The sequence below is a fragment of the Aptenodytes patagonicus genome, chromosome 11 (genome assembly GCF_965638725.1).
Source record: "Aptenodytes patagonicus chromosome 11, bAptPat1.pri.cur, whole genome shotgun sequence".
NCBI lineage: Eukaryota > Metazoa > Chordata > Aves > Sphenisciformes > Spheniscidae > Aptenodytes > Aptenodytes patagonicus.
Genome location: NC_134959.1, coordinates 395,063 through 421,203, shown reverse-complemented (window position 1 = coordinate 421,203; position 26,141 = coordinate 395,063). Strand labels below are relative to the sequence as shown.

The following is a 26,141-nucleotide window of genomic DNA, read 5'->3' as shown; positions in this document are numbered from 1 at the left end:
GTCCGTAAGTCAGCCCTGACACTGCAGGCTTGTTTTAAACAAAGAAACTCTAGGTTTGGACGTTGTAACAGAGCTGGCAGCACAGTGAGGTCCTATGGTTTTGGTTTCAGATACAGCCTGGCCTTTACATCCATGCATGGAGGCTGTGCAACCAGCCAGGACTGAAATACCAGGCGTGCGGCAGGGCAGCGCTACAGGGAAGGAAATCACTTCTAAGCAGGCTTTAGCATGGCCAAGTCTACCAGGAGAAATTTAGTAGCACCAGAGCTCTTCTGATCCCTGCCTCCCTCTGGCAGTATTGTAATCTGTTTGCAATACCTGTTTTCCCTCTCCTGGAAGTTACTTTGCCTCTGTTTAGCTGAACGCTTAGAGGTGGGGTCTGGCAGGGAAGGCGATTAGAAATGGGGATTGTATTTCTTACTGTGATGTGGTACCTTTCGAAATACTGCTCATGTCAGTGGATGGAAGGATCTTTGAGAAGGAAGCAGTTTACCTGGATCATACTCTAACAGCATCTTCTGAAACAAGGAGCAGATAACAGCGGGTTCACAAAGAGAATCAGAGACAAGGGGAAGAGTATGGGGGGACCAGTCTAAGAATGCTACAGTGCCTTGTTAATCGGCAGCCGATCCATCATATTAAATATCCAGCTGTCATATATTACCTTTCAAGTGAAAATGAATAACTCCCATTAAGGGCGAAATGGGTTTGAAGTCGATTCGAGACAGATTAAAGTACTGTTATGAATGTGTGTTCGGGGAGGAGGAGACGGGGGCTGTGTATAATATACTTGTCCTTACAGTTTTTAAATAATAGATGTCCCACAAATTTATGTACTGCAGGCTGCCAGGGTTCGGGGGAGGGGTAAAGGTCAGGGATATGCTTCTTGGAGTGCCTCAACTTGCGGAGTGTTTTGCTGTTGACTTCTGGGCTCATTTGCCTTTTTCTGTTTTGCTGAAATAAGATCACCTTTCCTCAGCTTGTTACAGTGTGAGATTGTCCGGGTCCCGTCCCAGCACTGACTGTAGGCTGGGTCCTGCTGCCGGTCTGCCATCGTAATTTTGGTGGGACCGCTTGCTGGGAAGTACCCTCAGATGCTCTTCGCTGAGGCGCATAGGCTGAGGTGGCCGGTGCCGTCCTGGCAGTGTGCCGTTGCTTCCAGCACAGAGTGCAAGTCAGTTGGGTTGAGGACCACAGCTTCCAGCCGTCTCCAAGGCAAACGTATTCCAGAGTGTTCATATGCAAAACGTCCTCGGTGAGCTAGGAGTATGAGTTCTGCTTTGTCGAGTCAGTCCAACCGCTCGCGGAGATGACACATTGGCCTTCACGTCTGGCCGAGCATTTGTGTGTCCGGCATAAACACAGGACAAGACTCTCCTGCACCTAAGAGGTTGTAAGCAGCCCACAGAAATAGCTGAGATTTCTCTGCTTCTAACTGTAAATGACACAGCTCCCTTACTATGGAAGATAATCAAGAATGAACTTTTTTTGGCCAGGCTTTGTAGGATGTAAGTTAGTCCACAAACTCATCCTCCTCCAACGCCTTGGCATGTGTTTCAAGAAACAGCAGCAGTGGAAATGGAAATACTGTCTTTGTCCAATTTAAGCGTCTTTGGGGATGTCCTGATATAAATCTCTTTCTGTTGCAGCACCAGCCAGCCAGGCAGAGAAGGAGCTGACAGAGCCTCCAGCATCCTCTAAACGAATATCGTTTCCCAGCAGCTCTGAGTCACCTCTCTCCTTTAAATGGTCAAAAACTTCAGAGGAGACCAAATCAGAGCAGGTAAGGAAGAGGAAGAACCCAGCTTTTTGTGCATCTACAAGCAGGTAATTTGTTTCATATGTGCCAAAAGCAAAAAATAAAATAGGAGAAGGAGGATGAAAGGCGATAACTGGTGGTAGGAGAAGGCATCAAATTATTAAAGTCTAGCTGTAAGGAAAGAGGAAAGCAGCAGCTGTAACAATTGCATGATTCATTTGTCTTGCTCTGCAGATGTATCAGTGTCCATATTGCAAGTACAGTAACACAGACGTGAATCGACTGCGGGTGCACGCCATGACCCAGCACTCAGTGCAGCCTATGCTCCGCTGCCCGCTCTGCCAGGACATGCTGAACAACAAGATCCATTTGCAGCTGCACCTCACCCATCTGCACAGTGTGTCACCTGACTGTGTTGAGAAACTCATCATGACGGTAAGTGGCTGCGTAGTCAAGCACGTCTGCTGCCTTCCTAGCAAAGATGAAGAGTAAAGGGATGGCCTGACCTGCGCGGGCTAACTTTGCTGTAGTGGACAGCTCCTTCATCTGTCGGGGCTCTGTCATTTAGGTTTTTCCCATCCCTGCATGGTTTGTCTGCAGAGACTATCTTGGTCATGCTTGAGCACTGTGGAAACTGGCAATGTTGCAGCATTGAGTAATTTCCCTGTGAAGAGATTAGAATAAATACGATTTCCTTTACCTGCTGAGGTCATTGCATGGGATCGTATTTTGCACAGAAGCTTCTGGAAGATACAGTAGCTGATGTGCTGTGCTGCTCCTGTTGCAGAGAGAAAGTGCTCGTGTGTTGATGAGCACTTCCCAAGAAGGACAGCCATGGTGATTAAGGTAACATTACGGGAAATTAGATATCAGGTTTCTGCTTAAAATATGATTTTAAGAACCAATAGCGTAACTTCCCTTGGCGGTCTCATCTCGTGGAGAGGAGACAGTCCTATTGTGCTGCCCATGTTCTGCGCTTCGTTCACTTAATGAGGATCATTGTTGTGGTTGTATGAGATAAGTTGTATCTGTTACTTCTGTGAGGAGTCGCTCCATTCAAAATTACAATGCTTTTGTTGTGCAACAATTCCCTTTTTTCAGGGTAACCTGAACAAGCAAGGGGTGCACTGCTGTTAGCCCAAGGGAGGTGGAACCTTATGGGAACGTTGAAAACTAGAACTACTGTTTCAAGTGCTGTTTTTAAGATGTTTTGAAATGCCTGGTTTTAAATTAAAATTTAAGCATAGGCAGTTAAAATTCTCTGAAATAGGAAGTTAGCCACTGAAGTGTGGAGTGAAAGTTTGCTAGATAAAGTCAACTGTCTTCACGTAGAGCTCAAAACTTGTAATGACTCCGCTTCTCCAGCTGTTTGTCAAATGACATCGTGCCTGTGTATGGGTTGTGATTGCTATTGCAATATTCTGATTGGGAGCAGAAAATTCAGACAGCAGATTGTGGTTCAGCACACACATTTGCACCAGGCTTTTGTTCTGCCCTGTATCCTTGCTTTAGCACCTAGCATGGGAATCCTCCTCCAACACCATCTCCGAGGAATTGAAATTCGTCTTAACTGGAGAGCTAGTGCTTGGTGAGAAGTAGTAAATTAACAGCGCAGTGTTCAAGTTCTCATTTGTGAGACCTGGGTTTGTGCTCTGGCTTGCTTTACCCCAGAGCTGCTGACCCAGAGTCTCTCTCTGCTGCTGGCATACACATGGTCGTGTGTGCAGCTGCTGGACCTCTTCTGCGGGACTTGTACATGCTGTTGCGGCGCAAAAATGCTCATAAAGGCTTACCCCACTCCCCAGCACTCAGGCACCTGCTTCAGTAAATAACATTTTGAGTCCCAGAATGATTCTTTCATGAATTCCCTTTTCATAGGTTTCACATGAGTGCGCCTTTCCATTTGCTAGTGTCAGTTTAAGATACAGGTAGAATTAATAAGGCACATTTTCAAAAACCCTTCTAAATTCACGAATGGGATGTATCATCAGATTTCTACACTGTTATTTCTTTCGTATAATCTTCAAGGCAAGGTTGTGTCTGCATTTAAGAACTTGTCGCCAAGTATATAAAACAAGTGTTTATTTTGATTCCTGTCAGTTCTTCGTGATTTTTTTTTCTTGCACCCCATTTCTGCTTGTTTTCTCCCTTATTTGCCGATTCCTGACAATGGAGGCGAATAATATGGTGTTTGTCGTAATACTCATGTTCTTTATCAACTCCCCTCCTGTGACATCATCTGAGCAAGCACATGCAGCGTTGCCCAGCTTTTCTCTTACAGTTCTCTCATCTTCTCTTTCTATCACCCTTCCAGTCCTCTTGTGGCTCCTTCTCAAACGCCTTTATGCTTTTTATCTTCCCTCTTTGCTTTACCAGCTACCTGTCCTCTCATTTTTCTGCCCTCTCTCTTGGCCCCGTTGGGCTCCGCAGGAGCCGAAGGTGCGTCCTCCGCCCTGGCAGGCTGCAAAGGCTCGCGGTGGCCATTCTCGGACCAATGCTTCTGACCGCCCATGAGAACCACATCTGCCCCAAGTAGGCGCCGCATTGTAAAACCCATTAAAAATCCCACCAGGCTGAAGGTCCCAGCAATCTCTGAATAACAAAATATAGAGAGGAAGGGAAAAGGAGCACCAGCGGTTCACTAAGGCTGCGAAGCTGGCCGTGCCTGCAGGCTCTAGCAGGGCGTAGCTCTGCTCTGCCGACCACTCGTGCACCTGGGTTGAGGAGCTGTCCCGTCACAAAGACCTCGGTCTCTGCGACCGGCATACATTTTGATTGATGGTGCTTAAGTGTGTAAATACCTTCTGAGGACTTGAACCAATCTTGTTAGCTTCTAACTAAACTGATGGAAGACATTTTGACTTTATAAGAGCAGTGAGCAGAAGCTGAACCCCTTTCTTAAGCCAGCAACCGTTACCAGTTTGCTAAGGGTATCTGTTACACTGATGTGAAGTGGTTCATTTCTGAGCTGGGCTGTCGGCAGAACACGCAGTCTGGAACAGGTGCAGTTGGGCTGGTCCATCCTCTTGGCCTGAGCAGGTCTGTGTCCTCCAGGATACAGGGAGACTGGCAGAAGCCACTCATTAAGGATCTTGGGACACCCTGCACAGGACGTGGCCAAAGCAACTGCAGTACTGTGGAGGACAGTCCCCTTAGGTGAGCGCATCTGCTGTGCTGGAGCAGGGCCTCATCCCTCTGCTGCAGAGCACAGGACTTCTGCTGAGAACCGTGGAGACTGGCTTAGCCGTGAAGCACACCCTCTTGCTTGTTTCTGGTTTTTCCACCTTGCCATTGCCACTGACCCTGGGCAGCTGTTTCCTTTGGTACCCAGAGATATGTCTGGGGAGGAAGATTGCCTCTCCTGCTTCAAGTCAAATAGCATGTGGGTCAAGAAGGCAGTTCTTTTTTTGCATTAAATGACAAATATTTTGAGAAATCAGTATGGCTTGTGCAGAATGTGGCAGCATCAAAGGTTCCTAATTTTGCTCATTCTAGCTAAGATTCCCGTCTCAGTCTGACGCGTGAATTGAGTCTTGGTGCCACCGCGAGGGAATTGCAGTCCAGTAAATGGGAGCCAGGTCCCTTTTGACACAGTGTCTTTGCGCTCAGCGTTTGGAGGAGGCTCCAGTTAATAATACCTTATCAGACGCCTTTCAGGAACCTGCAGTGTCTAATATGTCTGTTGCCATAGTAACGGCTGCTTGCTTGTGCTTAGCATCTCAGAGCTGGCTGTTTCATGCCCCCTCCTTTTCATATCAGCGAGCAGCCTGGCTGGCTGTCCCACGGGACACCCAGGTCCTCCCCACCGGCCCAGGCTCTGGGACAGGGGCTGGCAGGGCTGCAGCCACAGGCTGAGCGGAGAGGAGCGCGCACCGCATCCCCGCGCGGCATGGGGGCCGAGGAAGCCCCCGTGGGGCAGGGGCAGGGGCTCCCACCACCCCCCCATCTCCTGAGGCTTCCCTTCCACAAGGCTGGTGAACAAATGTGGCCAAGTTCATTTTACATGGCATTTCAGCCGCTCTAAGCGGGTCTAATCGCCATCTTTCCACGTAACAGCCTCTTTGCTAATCTTGGGCCTGCACCGCTTCAGCAGAGAGCCCCTTAATGAGGGTGAAGTGCAGTTCGCCTGCACAGTCGATTGACAAGACTGATGGGCTCAAGCCGGGAGAAGGGACGGCTTCCCGAGAGCCTCCGGGAGCGGGCAGCTCTCCCTCCTCCTGCGGCCGGCTTTATCCTTCTGCACATTCCTCTCCCGTCATTTCTGTTGTCAGTTTTCTCTTCCTTGGTTTAGGGCGCCTTCCCGGTGTTTCAGCCGTCTTTCCATCTTTTTCTTTTCTCCCTTGCTCTAAGAGCAATTCTTGCCTGTCCCTGCTATCCTCACTTCTCCTTTTTGCTATCTTTACATTTTTTCCCCTCTTTCCTATTGTCTTTTCTTATTGCTCTCTCCCTTCTGCTGTCATTCAATTTTTCTCTCTTCCCTCCTTCTTGCCCCCTCTCACTCCCCCCTTTCCCTTGCACTCTGTGTCTCATTCTCCATCTCGGATGAAGGTAATGAAAATAATCGGGCTTCATTAATTCTGAGCCCTGTGAGATGATAGCCATTTGGAGCCATGTTTGCCAATTAGATGGTCTAAATTAGAAGTGACCTTGGTATACTGCCATCGCTTTGCCTCTCTGAGTCTAATGAAGCTTTTCACTCCAGCACCCTCTCTCTCTCTTTGTAATGGAAATTACCTCCTTTGTCTGGTTCGGGAACCTTGCATTGCATGTGTATTTCCCCCTGGTTGCATGGACATAGGGATAGTAATGTATCTCCTCAGACGCCTTGTAGAGATTTTCTTTTCAAAGCCGCATGATTTCAGCATTTTGGGGCATTTAGGGAGGAACTTCATAGACTGTCCACACGTTTGGTCACTTGGTCCGGAGGAAAGTCAGAGCAGGCAGATCCAGTGCACAAGCGGAGCTGGCTATTCATGCTATCCAAGATTAATTTTTTGGACGTGCCAAGAATATGCTTGTGTCACACTGCCAGGGCCAGCGCAGGAGGGGTGTTGCAGCTCTGAGCCTCCGGCCTGTGCTGATAAGCGGCTCTGCAGTTCATCGTCTTAAAAATCCAGTAGATCCAGTAGTGGCAGGAGCCACACTTGTCACTGCTGTAACGTTGTCACCGGTGAGGAGTGGACGTGCAGGTTGTTCTCCACACCAGTGGCAGGTCTGTAGGTGTCAGGGCATGTGCGATTTGCTGAGGATACTCATAGGGCAGGGAGGCAGGAGACGTGACATGTCAGCCCATGGGTTTTTTGTACCAGTCACTCACTGGACCACATTGTCTATAGAAATAGCCATCGAATTGGGGTGCCCATGCATGTCAGTGGATCTCGTCATCATAAAGAAATTTTATCTGCTTAAGGGGATCTGAATGTCATCCGAAAGGGAGGGTCTTTGGAAGCAGAGAGGCTTGTCCCAACAACTTTCTGTCTTCTAAGGCAGATAACTGGCTTCTCTGCAGTCTGCTCTAGAGGGAAGTTCTCCGGACGGTGTTCCCATCTCCAGTACAGACCACAGGGGAGATGTTTCAAAGTGGAGCGCAGGAGGGTCTGCCACAGTCTCTGGCCCAAACTTCCCCCTCCTTCACTCTTTACCCAAGCAAGTTCCGTGCCCCACTGAGCGGGACGGGGCAGTCAGAGCGAAGGGTGCGCCCTGAGTGCCTGCCCCAGCATTAGGGGTTTTCTTGGAGACACTGACTCTAGTCATTGAAGTACCGATAAACAGAACCTGATCCATGTATTGGTACCCGAATGCCAGGCTGTCGGAAGGAGCGGGTAGGAGTGAGCTGCTGATCCTTCCCCACCTCCCGGTTTTGTTTGGACAGAAAGGTCAAGAGCGACACGGGTCAAGCAGACTGTTTGCCTTCTGTGCAATAACGTTGGGAGAGCAACCTGGAGGAGACCTTGGACGTAGGAGCAGCGGGGGGACGGGCGCTCTCAGGGCTGTGAGCAGAGGTGGATCTGGTGTGACAGAGTGGTGTTTCCAAGCTGGAAGGCTTTGCTGGTGGCTTGTGGGCCAGAAGATCACAGCTGCAGCTGCGAAGGGGATACAGTTTAATGTTAGACAGAGCAAAACAAGTATGTACAGAAGGAAAGGGAGAAGACAAATCATGTTTGTCGGGCTTACATCTGTAGGGTTGTGTTTTTAATAACGGTTCAAATTGACTGACTTGTTGCCATTGTGAAACAGCTGGTGTTGAAGAGGCATTTAAACAGGGAGATAGAGGCATTGAGCAGAGCTGAGGGTGGATGCCAGGATTACATGCCAGGTGTTGCCTGCTCAGGTGAGAGGGAGGTAGAGAGCATTTAACGACTGCACGCACTAACACAGGCTGTGCTCAAGATAAACACATTCTTCTCTATCACCAGAACAGTTAATGCCATTTAAATACATCTGAAGTAGAAAATGCTGTGTCGTAGAGCACTGCTCCTTGTTTATCTGTCGGGTGGCCGTGGCCCGCTAAACCTTCCTGCCCCCTTGGTACTACCACTATTTGTTTATACTAAAAGGAACCGCAATGTGTGAGGCATTTTCTGCACGTACAAGGAAATGGTATATCCTCGGACGGGTCTGCAGTGTAAAAGGACAAATAGCTCAAAATGGGCAGTCTGGAATTCAGTGTAAATGCAAAATTATTTGAGAGGTGCAGTCTATTTTCACTATTTTTATCTTTGCTACCTGCTCAGGGGGTAGTCCATGGGGATGAAGAGACAGAGTAGTCCTGCCCTGGAAAATGGCATAGGAAACGGGTGGCGCTTTCCGGAGAAGCCTGAATGGTGCTAAACAGGTAGAGGACTAAAGCGGGTCCAGTTGCTGAAGCAAGACTAGTGCCTTATTTTCAAGGTTTTGCTTCCCAGGACCAGCCCTGTGTGGCTCTCTGGACTGCCTGCAGCTGCCCCACATCCATATCCAGAATTTCTAGTTTCCTGCACTTTTCTCCAAGCTTTTTTCTGTTTGCCTTTTGGGATTTTGTGCCTGTAGCAATTTAATGTACCACAGCCTTTTTTTTTTCTCCCCCCCCCCCCCTTTTTTTTTTCTTTTTTTTTTATTGCGGAGGGAGAGGTAGAAGTAGGGTGAGAACTGTGGCTATGGAGATGCAGGTAGATAAAGGTAATTACTTAAACACATATAGGGCAGGACTTACTCATTTGGAGACCCAGATTAAGATGCAGAGGAGCATGTGAGGTTGATGATTATATTTCGGGGAGAGTTAATTGACGGAAGGTGAAGGCAGACAAAGAACCGCTGCTTACTGCCTTCTTGAATCCCAATCAGGAATTATGATTAAAGACGCGGCGAGACAACAGAGGCCTGATGAATTGGTGTCTTTTTTTTTTCTTTTTTGCCGTCATTCACACTTGATTGACTTCAACCTTTCAAGTGCAAAAGTCTCTCTTTTCCATTATTATTCATAGCCATCTGAGTTTTTCTAATTAAAGTGTATGAAAACAATTACTGATCCGTCGTACTGAGTGTGGTAGTGGGGATGGCTGCCTTACTGTAATGCGTATAAAAAGCTCACAGTTTTCTATAATGATGTGCAGCTGAGGTGTTAGATAATTTTATTCTTTTTCTACTCTGTTGGGGTTTTTTTTAATTTCTCATGATTTATTTTTCATAATTCCTAAAGATCCTAGGAAAGCGCTCTCCCTGCTGATAAAGCTGAGAGGGACGGCTCCTTCTTGCCTTCCCTCCTCCACGTCCCTGCTCATCCCCCTCCTCCAAGTCCAGCTACCAGGAATTAACCAGTGACCTTTCACGTCTTCTGACCTGCCACCCACAGCCGTCAGATGCTCCCGCTTAGAGTAAAAAGTGGAATGAATTTGGTGTGCTCAGCTTCCCTCCTGGTGATTTATCAGTGTCAGCTGCCTTTCCTGCAGACGTCTGTGGGACCCAGCGCTCACCTCCATGCACCGGCCGTCCCAGTAAAGGGAGGGAGCTCAGCATCCCTCCCCGGCGCGGTTCAGATGTCTGCAGCCACTCCAATGCGAACATTTGTTTCTGAGGTTTTTCATGGACTGTTTTTGCTTCCATTCATTTAGTAAAGCCAATGCCTAGTCTGTGTTTGCTTGGATTTGACATGTGTGTAGATAAGGAAGATTTCATGTCCTGCACATAGGTTTACCTTCAGCTTCACTACGGATTTGCTAATATCTCATGTGGTTCAATCAGAGCCTTGCAGTCTTTGACTTTGCAGAAAGCAAGCTACACTGCATGCAGATAACAGCCTCACTCACTCTCTTCTGAAATCCAAGGTTCAAATGCCCTCTTCGTATCTGACAGAAGGATGGAGAGACTTGTTTTGCTAGGAAACATACCTGTCTAGGAGTGTTTATTTATGCCTCACTTTCTCAGCAGTCAGAGGCTGGGAGCACCACAAGCATTGCAAGTCAGTGGTGGTTTCTGTTCCTTCAAGTACCACGGCCCTGGTGAAAGGGAAATGCTTCCTGAGCATCAGTGGGATGAAGCGTGCAGGTGCTTGGAGCTGTAGAGGTGTCTTCGCTTGCCACAGGCATCTAGCCAGGGCTGGCAGCCATGCACTGGAATACAGCAGAGATGGTGATGGTAATACGGGTCTGTCTTTCCAGTTGCTGCTCTGCGGAGAAGGGCTGTGGGGCAGCTATTCAGGTGGTGTGAGATACTGACTCTGGACTTTCAGAAGGGTATTTGTTGTCCTGCGTCTGATGCCAACCACGTGCAAACTGCTAGTGAGGTAGTTTGTATGTTCTGTGTGTGACCAGATACATCCAAAGAAACACGGTTTTCCAGAAAAAGATGAGCATATGCATGTGACTATTTCAAAGACCATCTCTAGTTGAAGCACGCAAACTCTCCAGCTCTTTAAAAATGTTGGTGTTCAAGCACTGCACTGGTTATGATGGTACAGGGTCTAGACAAACACTTGAAGAGAGGCGAAGGAACACATTAGTCAGAGCAAGGAAAGGGTTACCAAAAGCTTTTCATTTCACAGACAATTTGCTGTCTTTTTAGTCTTTCCTTATTCATCCTTTCCTTTATCACCTCTCTCCTTATTTGTACTTTTCTTTCTCATGCCCCTCCTTTTCCTGCATCGATACACTTTGAAAACAGTGCTGCAATGCTCCCTAGTTCAAGATTACAGTGTACTTTACGAGGTATGATTTAATTAGGGGCCTTATTATGTTTTCAGCAGCTTAAGGTGGGCCTTTCAACTTATCTACCTAATTGGTTGCACAAGAAGTTTCACAGCCCATGACAAAACATTGTCAGTGATCAAAGTCTGAATTCTACATAAAGGAAAAATATTAATAATAAGATTATTCTTCAAGTGTGCACTGCTAATTATGTCCAGAATGTAACTGTAGAAACACTTTTGACTGATGTGAGCTTTGTCTAATAAACATGAGTCTTCAGTGAGCTATGAAAAGTGACGCCCCTGACTTTACAATACTGGTGTCTAATTTTGCCACTGAAGATGTTTAAAATATTTTCCTGTGTTTTTCTTCTCCCCACGTCCTTCCCTCTCTGTCTCCAGGTGACAACACCTGAGGTGATGATGCCCAGCAGCATGTTTCTCCCGGCAGCCGCTCCAGAGAAAGACGGAAACTCTGTCACAGAGGAGCTGGGGAAGCAGCCTGGTGAGTGAGGGTCAATGAGGTCCACAGGTCCCACCACTCCCCAAGCTCCCATCACCTGGTCAGGGACTGTGTCTGGGGACATCTCTGCCCGGGTGAGCTCCATGTGCCCAGCTGTCTCCTGAGAACCACAGTCGGATGGTGCTCAGCAGGGCCGTCTGCCTTCATCTGTGCCACAAACAGGCTGGTGCCCCGGGTGTGCCCATGGCAGGGCAGAGCAGGGCAGCTAGAGCTGAGGAGCACAGCTCACCAGTGTGGTGGTTCATGTGGAAATGGTGTTGAATCCTTGCAAAGGAGAAGACCAGATGTGAGCGGTGAAAGCAGAGGTGGTATAGGGCTGAGGGGGTTGGTAGAGAAATGCCAAAGGTTGCAGCTGCTGTCCTCAGACTGTGCTGCCACCTCTGCTGTACTTGCTCTGCTGCCATCATAGCTCAAGTACAGACACTGGGCATACAGTTCGGGGAGCTTTGAGCTGCTGTGGTCCTTATCCGGCCCAAATCTCCTCAACCTTTTTCATTGCCATGCTGTGTTATGAAGGCATGGCTGTAAAGCCATGGCTGTTTGGTCCTGGCTTTGTCGTGTGATGTGAGAGCATCCCAAGAATCGTTCTGCATGGGCAGAAGTGTCTGATCTCAAACCTGGCAGGGAAGCAATGCCAGTCTTTCTTCTGTGCCCTCCTGGAAGATCTGTAAGGAATCTGGGAATGAAGACAGCCATCGTTTCCTTTCAGGCAGATGGCCCCAAGGCAGTGATGCTGGTGGGGCAGCACTGGCACAGTCAGGGTAGCTAATGCTGCCCTGGGCAACGGGATCCCTTTTTTTGGCCTCTACCGATATCACGCTGTCTTTTCCGGCAGGACTGTGCTCTTAGACCTTGGAAAAGTGGCAGTGCACTGAGTGCTTGTTCCTTCTTCTCCCATCCTCCCTCAAACAGCACCCTTTGAGCTGCTGCCAGCAGGACCTGAATTTCGTTCCTGTTGCTTCTAGCTTTGATAGGACCAAGACTCAAATACTACGTTTAGTTTGATGAACCTTCTTACTGGAAAATAGGCAGGACATCAAAGAAAAACAGCAAAGACAGACAGGTGGCTGAATGGCCTTCACTTAAAAGGAAGAATTAAAGGTGGTAAATGCACTAAGGGAACGTGTGTGTGTGAATAATTTCCAGATATTCAAAGTGGGCAAGAAAGTAAATTGTGTAGGTTTATGCAATGGGCCATGATGAGGGTAATGGGCTGCTATTAAAATAAATGAATTAAGATAGAGGAGAAATGTTATAAATACCTATCATCTTGCAGAGAAAAAAAACACAGGTGTATTAGGGACAAAAAGAGGGTGTTGATCTGCTCTTGCGTGCTGGTGTAATTTTCAGGTTTGCTCTAATTTTGTTTTCACAGAGATCTCTGAGGACTCAGGAAAGAGTCTTTTGCCATCGGAAACTGCAGAGCACAGTGGAGATCCCAAGCCTGTTCCGGCTGATCAGAGCTCTGCCAGGGAGGACTCCGGCTTCCTCTGCTGGAAGAAGGGCTGCAACCAGGTGTTCAAGAGCTCGGCAGCCCTGCAGACACACTTCAATGAAGTTCATGCAAAGCGGCCTCAACTGCCGGTATCCGATCGCCACGTCTACAAGTACCGTTGTAACCAGTGCAGCCTGGCATTCAAAACCATTGAGAAGCTGCAGCTCCATTCCCAGTACCATGTCATCCGAGCGGCCACAATGTGCTGCCTCTGCCAGCGCAGCTTCCGAACCTTCCAGGCCCTGAAGAAGCACCTGGAAACCAGCCATCTGGAGCTGAGCGAGGCCGACATTCAGCAGCTGTATGGTGGTCTCTTGGTCAACGGGGACCTCCTCGCTATGGGCGATCCTTCGCTTGCAGAAGACCACACTATAATAGTCGAGGAAGATAAGGAGGAGGAGAGCGACTTGGAAGATAAGCAGAGCCCAACAGGTAGCGATTCAGGGTCGGTGCAAGAGGACTCTGGCTCAGAACCGAAAAGGGCCTTACCCTTCAGGAAGGGCCCTAACTTCACTATGGAGAAATTCCTAGATCCGTCTCGCCCTTACAAGTGCACAGTCTGCAAGGAGTCTTTCACGCAAAAGAACATTCTCCTGGTCCATTACAATTCAGTTTCTCATCTGCATAAACTGAAAAGAGCCCTCCAAGAGTCTGCTACTGGGCAGCCCGAACCTACCAGCAGCCCAGACAACAAACCTTTTAAGTGTAACACCTGCAACGTGGCCTACAGTCAGAGCTCAACCTTGGAGATCCACATGAGGTCTGTCCTGCACCAAACCAAGGCTCGCGCTGCCAAGCTGGAGGCGGCTGGGGGCAGCAGCAGTAGTAACGGAGCTGGCAACAGCAGCAGCAGCAGTCTCTCTTTGGGTTCATCCACGCCAAGTCCAGTGAGCACTAGCAACAGTAATACTTTTACAACCACCAACACAAGTAATTCAGGCACAACTCCCATTCCCAGCCTGCTCAACCAGGTATCCAGTGACAATGTGGGAATTCCTCCTTTAGGTAACCCTGTAAGCACTAATATCTCCTCCCCTTCAGAGCCCAAAGAGGTAAACCGAAAGAAGCTGGCAGACATGATTGCATCCAGGCAGCAGCAGCAGCAGCAACAGCAGCAGCAACAGCAGCAGCAGCAAGCTCAAACCTTGGCACAGGCACAGGCCCAAGTCCAGGCCCATCTGCAACAAGAACTGCAGCAGCAAGCTGCTCTCCTGCAGTCTCAGCTGTTCAACCCAGCACTTTTGCCGCACTTTCCGATGACCACGGAGACCCTTCTGCAGCTTCAGCAACAGCAGCATCTTTTGTTTCCTTTCTACATCCCCAGTGCCGAGTTCCAGCTCAATCCAGAAGTTAGCTTGCCTGTCACCAGTGGTGCGTTGACATTGACTGGTACAGGTCCAAGTTTGCTGGAGGACCTGAAGGCTCAAGTTCAGCTCCCTCAACAGAGCCATCCCCAGCTCTTACAGCAGCAGCAAGGTCAGCTGTCCTTGTCACAACCTCACTCCGTCCTTATACAGCAGAGCCAGCACCCTGAGAAGAAGAATAAACCCGTAGTGAAGGAGAAAGAAAAAGAAACCCCACGGGAAAGGGAAAGTGCAGAGAGGGGAGACAATAATGTAGCATCTAAGGAGTCTCTGCCTGATAACTTAAAGCCCAAAGAGAAGAAGGACTTTGTACCAGGCAGTAGTTCGGAGCCCTCCTTACTGCCTCCGCGTATTGCCTCTGATGCAAGAGGGAATGCCACAAAAGCCTTGCTGGAAAACTTTGGCTTTGAGCTTGTCATTCAGTATAACGAGAACAAGCAGAAGGTGCAGAAGAAAAATGGGAAGACAGAGCAAGGTGAGAACTTGGAAAAGCTTGAGTGTGATACATGTGGCAAGTTCTTTTCAAACATCCTCATCCTGAAGAGCCACCAAGAGCATGTTCACCAACATTACTTTCCCTTTAAGCAGTTAGAGAGATTTGCCAAACAATACAGAGAACACTATGACAAACTGTACCCACTACGGCCTCAGACCCCAGAGCCACCGCCACCACCTCCACCTCCCCCACCTCCGCTCCCTCCAGCACCTCCTCAGCCGGCTTCTACTCCTACCATTCCTACTTCAGCCCCACCAATTACCTCTCCTACAATCGCACCAGCCCAGCCGTCTGTGCCACTCACCCAGCTCTCCATGCCAATGGAGCTCCCCATCTTTTCACCACTTATGATGCAAACCATGCCACTACAAACATTACCTGCTCAGCTGCCGCCCCAGCTTGGTCCCGTAGACCCTCTGCCTGCCGACTTGGCCCAGTTGTACCAGCATCAGCTCAACCCTAGCCTTCTCCAGCAGCAGCAGAACAAGAGGCCACGGACGCGAATCACCGACGACCAACTCAGAGTCCTTCGGCAGTATTTTGACATTAACAATTCCCCAAGTGAGGAACAGATCAAAGAGATGGCGGACAAATCTGGATTGCCTCAGAAAGTGATCAAGCACTGGTTCAGAAACACTCTTTTCAAAGAACGCCAGCGCAACAAGGATTCCCCATACAACTTTAGTAATCCTCCCATTACCAGCCTGGAAGAACTGAAGATAGACTCACGGCCTCCTTCTCCAGAACCTCAAAAGCAGGAGTACTGGGGAAGCAAGCGGTCCTCCCGGACACGCTTTACTGACTACCAACTCAGAGTCCTGCAGGACTTCTTTGATGCCAATGCTTATCCAAAGGATGATGAATTTGAGCAGCTTTCTAACTTGCTGAACCTCCCAACGCGTGTTATAGTGGTGTGGTTCCAGAATGCCCGTCAAAAAGCTAGGAAAAACTATGAGAATCAGGGAGAAGGCAAAGACGGGGAACGACGGGAGCTTACAAATGACAGGTATATTAGAACAAGCAACTTGAACTACCAATGCAAAAAGTGCAGTCTAGTCTTTCAGCGCATTTTTGATCTCATTAAACACCAGAAAAAGCTTTGTTACAAAGATGAGGATGAGGATGGACAGGATGATAGCCAGAATGAAGACTCTATGGATGCAATGGAGCTCTTGACTCCAACCAGTTCCTCCTGCAGCACACCAATGCCCTCGCAAGCTTACAGCACACCTACGTCTTCAGCCAATGCAACCTCCTCAGCTTTTCTGCAACTCACAGCAGAGGCAGATGATTCCTCCACCTATAGTTCTAAAGTAGAAGCTACAGATGAGAAACCAAAGCAGTCTGAACCTCCAAGTACACAGCAAAACCAAACGCAAGAGAAGCAAGTGCAACCAAAGCAAGAGTCTCAGCAGCAACAGGACCAAGGAGAACAAAAGACAAGTTCAGCACACCAAAAGATTTCACAGTTATCCTCCCCCTCTTCACTGCAACAGCCACCTCCCCCTCCTCAGCCCCCTCAGTGCTCCTTGTCACAGTCAAGCCCAAGTCCATCTCAGCTGTCACATCTCTCCCTCAAACCCATTCACACATCCACCCCTCAACAGCTGGCAAACCTACCTCCTCAGCTAATCCCATACCAGTGTGACCAGTGTAAGCTGGCATTTCCTTCCTTTGAGCATTGGCAGGAGCATCAGCAGCTTCATTTTCTGAGTGCACAGAACCAGTTTATCCACCCCCCATTCCTGGACAGAACGCTGGATATGCCGTTCATGCTTTTTGATCCCAGTAATCCACTACTTGCGAGCCAGCTGCTATCTGGAACATTACCACAGATTCCAGCAAGCTCAGCCACTTCACCATCAACTCCAACATCCACAATGAACACACTGAAGAGAAAGCTGGAGGAAAAGGCCAGTGCAAGCCCTGGAGAAAATGACAGTGGGACTGGAGGAGAAGAACCACAAAGGGATAAACGTCTAAGGACAACCATTACCCCAGAGCAGCTGGAAATTCTTTACCAGAAATACTTGCTTGACTCCAACCCAACACGGAAAATGTTGGATCACATTGCACATGAAGTGGGCTTGAAGAAACGCGTGGTGCAAGTTTGGTTTCAGAACACCCGTGCACGGGAAAGGAAGGGGCAGTTCAGAGCTGTAGGGCCTGCCCAAGCCCATAGACGGTGCCCCTTCTGCCGAGCTCTCTTTAAAGCAAAGACAGCTCTTGAAGCTCATATCCGATCCCGTCACTGGCATGAGGCCAAGAGAGCTGGATACAACTTGACGTTGTCTGCAATGCTCTTAGATTGTGATGGGGGACTCCAAATGAAGGGAGACATCTTTGATGGAGCAAGCTTTTCCCACATGCCACCAACTAGCAGTGATGGACAGAGTGTTCCTCTTTCCCCAGTGAACAAGAGCATGGAACTGTCACCTCGAACTCTGCTGAGTCCATCCTCCATTAAGGTGGAAGGGATAGAAGACTTCGAGAGTCCCTCCATGTCCTCGGTTAACCTGAGCTTTGACCAAACAAAGCTGGACAATGATGACTGCTCTTCTGTCAACACTGCGATCACAGACACTACAACAGGAGATGAAGGGAATGCAGACAACGATAGTGCAACAGGGATTGCAACCGAAACCAAATCAGCATCGGGACCCAGTGAAGGTCTGACAAAAGCTGCCATGATAGCAATGTCTGAATATGAAGATCGGCTGTCTTCTGGCCTGGTCAGCCCAGCTCCCAGCTTTTACAGCAAAGAGTACGATAATGAAGGTACTGTGGACTATAGTGAAACATCCAGCCTTGCAGACCCCTGCTCACCCAGCCCTGGTGCAAGTGGTTCAGCCAGCAAGTCTGGAGAGAGCGGGGATCGGCCCGGACAGAAACGCTTTCGCACTCAGATGACTAATCTCCAGCTAAAAGTTCTTAAGTCATGCTTTAATGACTACAGGACACCTACCATGCTGGAGTGTGAGGTCCTGGGCAATGACATTGGACTGCCAAAGAGAGTTGTTCAGGTCTGGTTCCAGAATGCTAGGGCAAAGGAGAAGAAGTCCAAACTCAGCATGGCCAAGCATTTTGGTATAAACCAAACAAGTTATGAGGGACCCAAAACAGAGTGCACTTTGTGTGGCATCAAGTACAGCGCTCGACTGTCTGTACGTGACCATATCTTCTCTCAACAGCATATCTCCAAAGTTAAAGAAACCATTGGAAGCCAGTTGGATAAGGAAAAGGAGTATTTTGACCCAGCTACTGTACGTCAGTTGATGGCTCAGCAGGAGCTGGACCGGATCAAAAAAGCTAATGAGGTTCTTGGTCTGGCAGCTCAACAGCAGGGCATGTTTGATAACACCCCTCTGCAAGCTCTTAACCTTCCTGCTGCATACCCAGCACTACAGGGCATCCCTCCAGTCTTGCTCCCAGGCCTCAACAGCCCATCCTTACCAGGCTTCACTCCATCCAACACAGGTGGGTATGGATATTATCACACTGCTCAGAGACACATCTTAACTTGACGCATCTTTAGCACAAGCGGATGTTCCCTTGAGAATGAATGATAATAGGATACCCGGCCCTTCAGTCGAGCATGTTTACTTGACAGTGAATAAGCAATAGGTCTTTTATCTTTAATTCCTGAACTCGGGTTTTCTAGCAAAGTCTGAAATAGGGCAAGGTCTAGACACACTGCATACCTCTGTTTCATTAGCACAGACTAAAAATTCTGAAGCACCTTCAAGGAAATGGAAAATAGAGGATTTATCAAATGGAACAGGAAGAGAACTAATGTGCTGAATGCATTGTTCATTATACCTCTCCTTTTGTTATTAAATTCAGTTTATGTAATGCCATCCCAAGTTTTCAATAATTCTGAACTGTTTCTAGGGAAAAGTGTGATGTGCCTGGTAGCACTGGTGACAAAAACCTGGAGCACCTTTATGTAACGTCCTTATGGTGACCTCCAGGACAAATCCCGATGAAGCTGTGGATTGGTTTTTGAGCAATAGCTGGGCACGACCTGAAAATACCTTCTCAACAAACAACAGTGTAGTCATGGGACAAATCTACTTTGTATTTTAATAAGATTTTTCCTAACATAAAAATGAAATTTGGCAGTCCTTTGGGTGGCCTAATCCCAGGTATTGGACTTCATTTTTTGAGGATGCTCCTTTCCCTTGTACCTGGTGGACAGCTGGAAAGTATAAGATATGTAGCAAACACTGGCAGTGGAAGATACTGCTCAGTAGACTAGCAGTGACCTAGAAAACTTGTTCTAAGGGCCTTATTTCACTGCTGCTACATCCATGGCACCCCAGAGATGTGCCTGTGTCTGAACTGCCACTCATGACAGAGTAATTGATGTTCTCTAGGAGACTTGCTTTCACTTGGCAGACTTCTCTACTTCTGATGATCCCTCTTCAAGTTACTTTCACCAGGGCTGCTCTACACCTACAGATATCCCGAGAACTGATTCCAGTGTCTTGTCTCGGCAACTGGCTGAGTTTGTCTGAGGCTGGAAAGCCCATGACACTGTAACGCCTGGTACAGTTACACCATATGCCACTGTGCACCTTTGTTTTCTACACTGTGGCAATACAGGTCTACAGCTATTAGACAGTGCCCAGAAATGATAACTTTCTCTTATTGTACTGAACTAATTGGCTAATGATGAGTTATAATCCATGGTGTGAAGCCTAGATAGGATCTGAGCATCTTCCTGGCTTCTTAATCCGAAACCAGAGTGCTGTCAGTCTCCAAAAAGACTTTCTGATGCTTTTATTCAGCAGGCTGACTCTGAAGTTCCTCTTTCAACAGATTGAAAAACTCAGTGCAGATGCTGCCAGGTGACATGGTTGTGTCATGTTAATAAAATTGCCATCTTCTTTTGTCATCTGGGAGGTAAATCTTTGGATAAGCAAATCAAAGCCTTAGACAAAAAGAGTAGTTGGTGTGAGCAGCTATGTGGAACTTGAACAGCTCATCTGACAGTCGCAGGGGGGGCTGGCTGCAGAGCTGCTCACTGTAAATCACATCACTAGCGCCTGAAGTTTGTGTGTGGTTGGAGTGACATTGGATATAACACCCTAAAGAGAGCATTAGAGACCCATGACTCAAAACAGGCATCTTTCTCTCCCCTTGGAAGTGGCTGCGTTCACCTTTTTTTCCATTACTGCTCGTCTCTGAAATATCTTCTGTTGACAAAAAGAGTTGAATCTCACTGCATTTGTTGGGTTCTGGCCTTTCCAAAGATGATCCACTCTCTTGGAGTCAAGATCCTTTTTTCCACGAGAGCAGCAGAGGGGATCACTTGTAGCATGGTTGCTGATGTCCATGTCAGAAGGTCCTGTCAGAGAGCAGAAGAGATCAGAGTAAGTTTTCCTGGAATCTGGAAAAGCTTTCTGCTGGGAGTTAGGGCCTCTGCAAGCCTTTTTTTGCATAGTTACAGAACAATTCCCATGACCCCAAAGTGAAAGTAAAATCATAGAATCATAGAATCATTGAGGTTGGAAAAGACCTCTAAGATCATCGAGTCCAACCGTCGACCCAACACCACCACCCACTAAACCATGTCCCTAAGTGCCTCATCTACTCGTCTTTTAAATACCTCCAGGGATGGTGACTCAACCACTTCCCTGGGCAGCCTGTTCCAATGTTTCACCACTCTTTCAGTAAAGAAATTTTTCCTCACGTCCAATCTAAACCTCCCCTGGCGCAACTTGAGGCCAATCGTTCTTGACTATAGTTGTAGGATAGGTCATTGTAATTAAGCCATTTTTAAAAACAGTTGCTGTTAGAAATTCTTCCATTCGGGGCTGCTGCCCATTCCTGCCTCTTGAGTCTAGTCCTAGCTACCTGCCTGAAGGGCATCTTTGCATGCCAGGACTTTTTCATGCGATACTTCTGTTCTTACCAAAGATCTCATTTCAGAGGCCAGAACTAGGCCAAGAGGATCTCTTTGGCGAATTATATTGTCAGCCTATCGCAGATAGCTCTGTGCTGTTTACTTAGTACCCCAAATTTATAACAAGATCTAAAATTACTTTTTTGCACTTCAATCTATATTGTTGCTTTCATTTTCCTCCAAAGACCAGTGTGTGTCCTGGGGAGATGGGGCTACATACCATGAATGTTAAAAGCAATCAGTGACTGCCTAGACAGGACTAAGCTATTTAGAAAGTCAAACAGACTATTTGTGGCCTTTAGATAAAGCTCCAAAGGTCAGGCCATCTCAGCTCAAAGCCTGTCGAAGCAGATAAGGCTGTGCATCCAGGAATGTTATGAATTAGCCGCTGCTCCTGCGCTTGAACCTCTCAGGGACTGTTCAACTAGGGAACATCGGTTTCAATGGCATCTATCCATAATATGCCCTTATCTGAAATCTATAAGGCTGCTGCGTGGCGGCTCACTTCATACCTTCACAAATCACTATTGTCTCAATACTGCATCAGGAGCAGATGCAGGTTTCAGAAGGGCTTTGCATCAGCCATCACTGAATTCTCCCAGCTCTTGGCTGCCCTCCTCCCAGCCCTCCTGTGGGGCTTCTTTGCCAGGCTGGCCTCTGCAGATCCATGGTGGCTCTGCCTCCTGCCCTTCGCTCGGGAGGCCAGCACCGGGTGCAGGTTTCCAGCGTCAGTGGATGAATGCAGCACTGTAGACAAATGAGCTGTTTATACCAGGGTGTAGCGTAGCCAGGTTTTGGAGAATGCTTTGCTCCCCTTAGCTGCCAGCTACTACTCAGAGCATGATGCTGTAAGAAAGCGGTTCCTGTGCTGTATGTTGAGAAGTATGGATTCCTTCTGGGCTACACCAACTTCACAGGGCACGGTTAAGTGACGGGCTCTTGTGATGCAACTGTGCAGGCAGCAGTCTGGGGCTTGGTGTCCGGAAGCCTGAGGAGCATGTGTGTCTTTGCACAGAATTTGCATCTTGTGCTCCCTCCATCAGCCTCTGCCCCAGGTCCTGCCATCTGCTCTGGCCAAGGACCTGGTGTGTATTGGGCTGCCTGCTAGCGGCAGGGATGAGATGGTTGAGGATGCCTACACTTGTTCCTCAGGATCGATTATGATGATTTAAGACCTCACCAGGATAAATGGGGCAGCTGCAGCTCAGACAGAGCTGTTGGCCCTAGCCCCTAGCTGTGTTTGAGTCCCTTTTACATTGCCTTCACGAGGCAAAGGAGCCCTGTAGCAGCTGGATTTCCCTGCCAGGAATCACCACCTGCCCTGCGCATAGCGATTTCCCTGCTGGCGTGCTTCCTCCTGGAAAAGACTTTAAGCTGCCACTGTGTCCCAAATCATCCCCAAAAGGGGCAGTTTCTCCTCTCCTCTCCCACTGGATGTATCACAGAAGAGGTACAACCTAAAATAAAAGTTACTGTGCCTCCATGGCTGATTCCTAGTTCTGCGACTGTTCATACTCAGACCGCCTTTGAGCAGTTACTGTTGCAGCTGTAAGAACTCAGGCTTTGTTAATGAAAGGTTAGATTTTGTTGAACGGTTTTGCGGCAGGGGTGGATCCTGCAGCAGGTTCCTGGTTCCAGAGCCATGGAGTGTACGGGGCTGTGCCGGCAGAATGTTAGAGCTTTGTTTCATTTTTATTTTCCCCAAATGGCACTGAGGGACTTCCCAAGCAAAACGTTCCTTTTTAGGAGCACGTTTGCCAACTGCAGTGGACCTGAGTAATGGATGTGACTCCGGGAGCCACACTCCTCTTGCCCCCAACTACTATCAGCTGTGAGAGTAGAAATCGGCACCGGGGGACTGTGTTGTTACTGGCTATTCCTGCTGTTGGGAAGATGGGCAGACTTCACATTCCACCATTAATCCATCTCCTTTGTGAGGAAGCATCACGACGCTTTTAATTCCACCCAAAACACGACGTTCGTGCCCTGGGGGCATGTCTGAATACCGTATAAACTCTGAAACTACTCAGAAGCTGTGCACCCAAAGCCTCTTACATTGGAAGGAAGGAAGGGGTTGCATCAGAGGTTTGTGGATTCGTAACATCAGCCTAATTAGGACAAAATAACTTAGATTTAGCCTGTTCAGTGCTCTTCAGTTGCCATGACCAGGGCTTTCTAATCTGTGGAGATTTTAACGAGATTGACAGTATTTAGCGTTACAGCCATTTGGCATAGCACTTTCCTTCTGCTGGAGTCCTTTGGCCAAAGGACCAGTTAGCGCAGACATAGGAAAAGTGCCTGTCCCTGACATCAACTGTTAATCATTCGGGAATTTCAGAGGGTTCAGTAAAACAACAGCTATGCTGAGCATCCCAGGTGGCTGGTATGTGTCCCCAGCAGAGACACCACGTTCGGTGCTGCCAGGCAGCGTGGCCAAGCCAGCCGCGGGTGACAGGGGCTGACGAGGCACGTCCCCATAGCACAGGGCCTCGGGGAACGGGGAGAGGAGCGGTTGTCCCAGAGGAAGCAGGAGCGGCAGACAGGCTTTCCGACCTGCGCTGCCATGGCACGTGAGCTCAGGCCGGTCGCTGCCCTTGTGCAGAGGAGATGGCAGTGCAGGGGCAGTTGCAGGGTGGCCCGGGGTCACCCCACCTTGTGATTTCTGCCTGCCCAGCACTGAGTGACTCCTCACCTCTCTCTCCTCCCTCTTGCAGCTTTAACTTCTCCCAAACCCAACCTGATGGGCCTGCCCAGCACAAGCGTCCCTTCGCCCGGCCTCCCCACCTCTGGATTACCAAATAAGCAGCCCCCGGCCGCGCTGAGCTCACCCACCCCGGCACAAGCCACAGCGGCCGTGGCCCCGCAGCAGCCGCCGGCAACAACCCCGCAGCCGCAGCCGCAGCCGCAGCAGCCGCCCCCGCCACAGCGCAAGGAGAAGGAGAGCGAGAAGGCAAAAGAGAAGGAGAAGGCACCCAAGGGGAAGGGGGACCCCCTGCCAGGGCCCAAGAAGGAGAAGGGGGAGGCGCCGGCGGGCGCCCTCTCGGCCCCGCTGCCCACCATGGAGTATGCGGTGGAGCCTGCCCAGCTCCAGGCGCTGCAGGCCGCCCTGAATTCGGACCCCACCACCTTGCTGACGAGCCAGTTCCTTCCCTACTTCGTCCCCGGCTTTTCCCCCTACTACGCCCCGCAGATCCCTGGCGCCCTGCAGAGCGGGTACCTGCAGCCCATGTACGGCATGGAGGGGCTCTTCCCCTACAGCCCCGCGCTGTCGCAGGCACTGCTGGGGCTGTCCCCCGGCTCCCTGCTGCAGCAGTACCAGCAATACCAGCAGAGTCTGCAAGAGGCATTGCAGCAGCAGCAGCAGCGGCAGGCGCAGCAGCAGCAGCAGCAGCAGCAGCAGCAGCAGCAGCAGAAAGCGCAGCAGCCCAAAGGAAGCCAAACCCCCGTCCCTGCGGGGGCTGCCACCCCGGACAAAGACCCTGCCAAAGAACCCCCCAAGCAAGAAGAGCAGAAGAACGCACCCCACGAGGTGTCCCCCCTCCTGCCCAAATCCCAAGAAGAGCCCGAAGCGGAAGGCAAGGGCGCGGACTCCCTCTGCGACCCCTTCATCGTCCCCAAGGTGCAGTACAAGCTGGTTTGCCGCAAGTGCCAGGCGGGCTTCGGCGACCAGGAGGCGGCCAGCGACCACCTGAAGTCCCTCTGCTTCTTCGGCCAGTCCGTGGCGAACCTGCAAGAGATGGTGCTTCATGTGCCCACCGGCAGCGGCCAGGGCAGCGGCTCGTACCAGTGCGTGGCGTGCGAGAGCACGGTGTGTGGGGACGAAGCCCTCAGTCAGCATCTCGAGTCAGCCCCGCACAAACACCGAACAATCACAAGAGCAGCAAGAAACGCCAAAGAGCACCCCAGTCTATTACCTCACTCTGCCTGCCCCCCCGACCCCAGCACCGCATCTACCTCGCAGTCGGCCGCTCACTCAAACGACAGCCCCCCGCCCCCCCGGCCCCCCCCGGCTTCCCCCCACGCCTCCAGAAAGCCCTGGCCCCCGGCGGCCCCCCGTGCCCCGCCGGGGAAGCCGCCACCGCCGCCTTTCCCTCCTCTCTCCTCATCTTCAACGGTTACCTCAAGTTCATGCAGCACCTCAGGGGTTCAGCCCTCGATGCCAACAGACGACTATTCGGAGGAGTCTGACACGGATCTTAGCCAAAAGTCAGATGGACCGGCGAGCCCGGCGGAGGGGCCCCGGGACCCCGGCTGCCCTAAGGACAGTGGTCTAGCTAGCGTAGGAATGGACACCTTCAGATTGTAAGCTTTGAAGATGAACAATGAAAATGAATTTAAATAAAAAAGTTAATAACAAACCAATTTCAAAAATAGACTAACTGCAATTCCAAAGCTTCTAACCAAAAAAAGAAAAAAGAAAAAAGAAAAAGCGTGGGTTGTTTTCCCATATAACGATGCCGGTGGGTTTTACATTTCTTTTTTCCTTTCCTTTTAATAAAATAAAACTTAAAAAAGAAAAAAAAAAATCTGTTACATTTGTCCTTTCGAAGGTACTGTTGGTCTGGGAGACGAAAGCCCGTGCTGCCTCCTTACTGTCTTCGGAGCTTGAGCCCCTTGTATATTGCCCCTTTTCAATAACGCCCCACGTCGATAGCACAGCAGAGGCCGGCATGCACTGTATGGGAAAGCAGCCCACCTTGTTACAGTTTTAAATTTCTTGCTATCTTAGCATTCAGATACCAATGGCTTGCTAAAAGAAAAAAGAAATGTAATGTCTTTTTATTCTCAGGTCAATCGCTCACACTTTGTTCTGTTTTCAGAATCATTGTTTTATATATATATATATATATATATAATTTCTTTCATTTGTTTTGGGGTTTTTGTTTTGTTTTGTTTCGTTTTCGTTCCAGAAAAGGATTTTTTTTTTTTTTTTTTTTTTTTTAATTTAAAATGGGCAGAAAGTATTCAAGAGAAAAACAATGTGAACTGCTTTAGCTTTTCGGGGATTTTAAGGGTAGCTTTTCTGCTGAAGCCAATTTCAAGGGGAAAAGTTAAGCACTCCCACTTTTCAGAAAAAAAAAAACCCACACAAAGAGTGTTGAGGACTCGGAGCTTAAAAAATAAGTTTTAAAACAACTGACTTTCTGTATTTATGATAGATATGACCATTTTTGGTGTTGAGTAGATTGTTGCATTGGAAATGAACTGAAGCAGTATGGTAGATTTAAAAGAAAAAACCCTTTTGTGTACATTTAGCTTTTGTATGGTCCAGCTGACGGCTTCTCATTTGATGTTGTCTTGTTCATTCCTAGCCAGATAGATTGCAATCCATTGACTCGCCTAAGCTTTTCTCCCCTTTGTACCTTTACTCCCCATTCCCCCATCCTGTAATCTTCCACTTATGGTCGCTACCTTCATTTCTTAGAGGGTGGTTGC

The 26,141-nt window shown here is 48.9% G+C and overlaps 1 protein-coding gene across 2 annotated transcripts in view; it reads left to right on the top strand.

Annotated features, from left to right (window-relative positions):
* Positions 1-25,483, top strand: part of ZFHX3 (zinc finger homeobox 3) — a 113,783-nt gene extending 88,300 nt beyond the window's left edge. For both annotated transcript variants that reach the window (XM_076348861.1, XM_076348862.1), the window contains exons 5-9: positions 1,650-1,783; positions 1,994-2,194; positions 11,322-11,424; positions 12,818-18,274; positions 23,420-25,483. In XM_076348861.1, coding sequence (XP_076204976.1) covers positions 1,650-1,783; positions 1,994-2,194; positions 11,322-11,424; positions 12,818-18,274; positions 23,420-25,011 — 7,487 coding nt within the window. In that variant the 3' untranslated portion in view covers positions 25,012-25,483. The remainder of the gene's footprint in view (positions 1-1,649; positions 1,784-1,993; positions 2,195-11,321; positions 11,425-12,817; positions 18,275-23,419) is intronic.
* Positions 25,484-26,141: the final 658 nt, after the last annotated feature.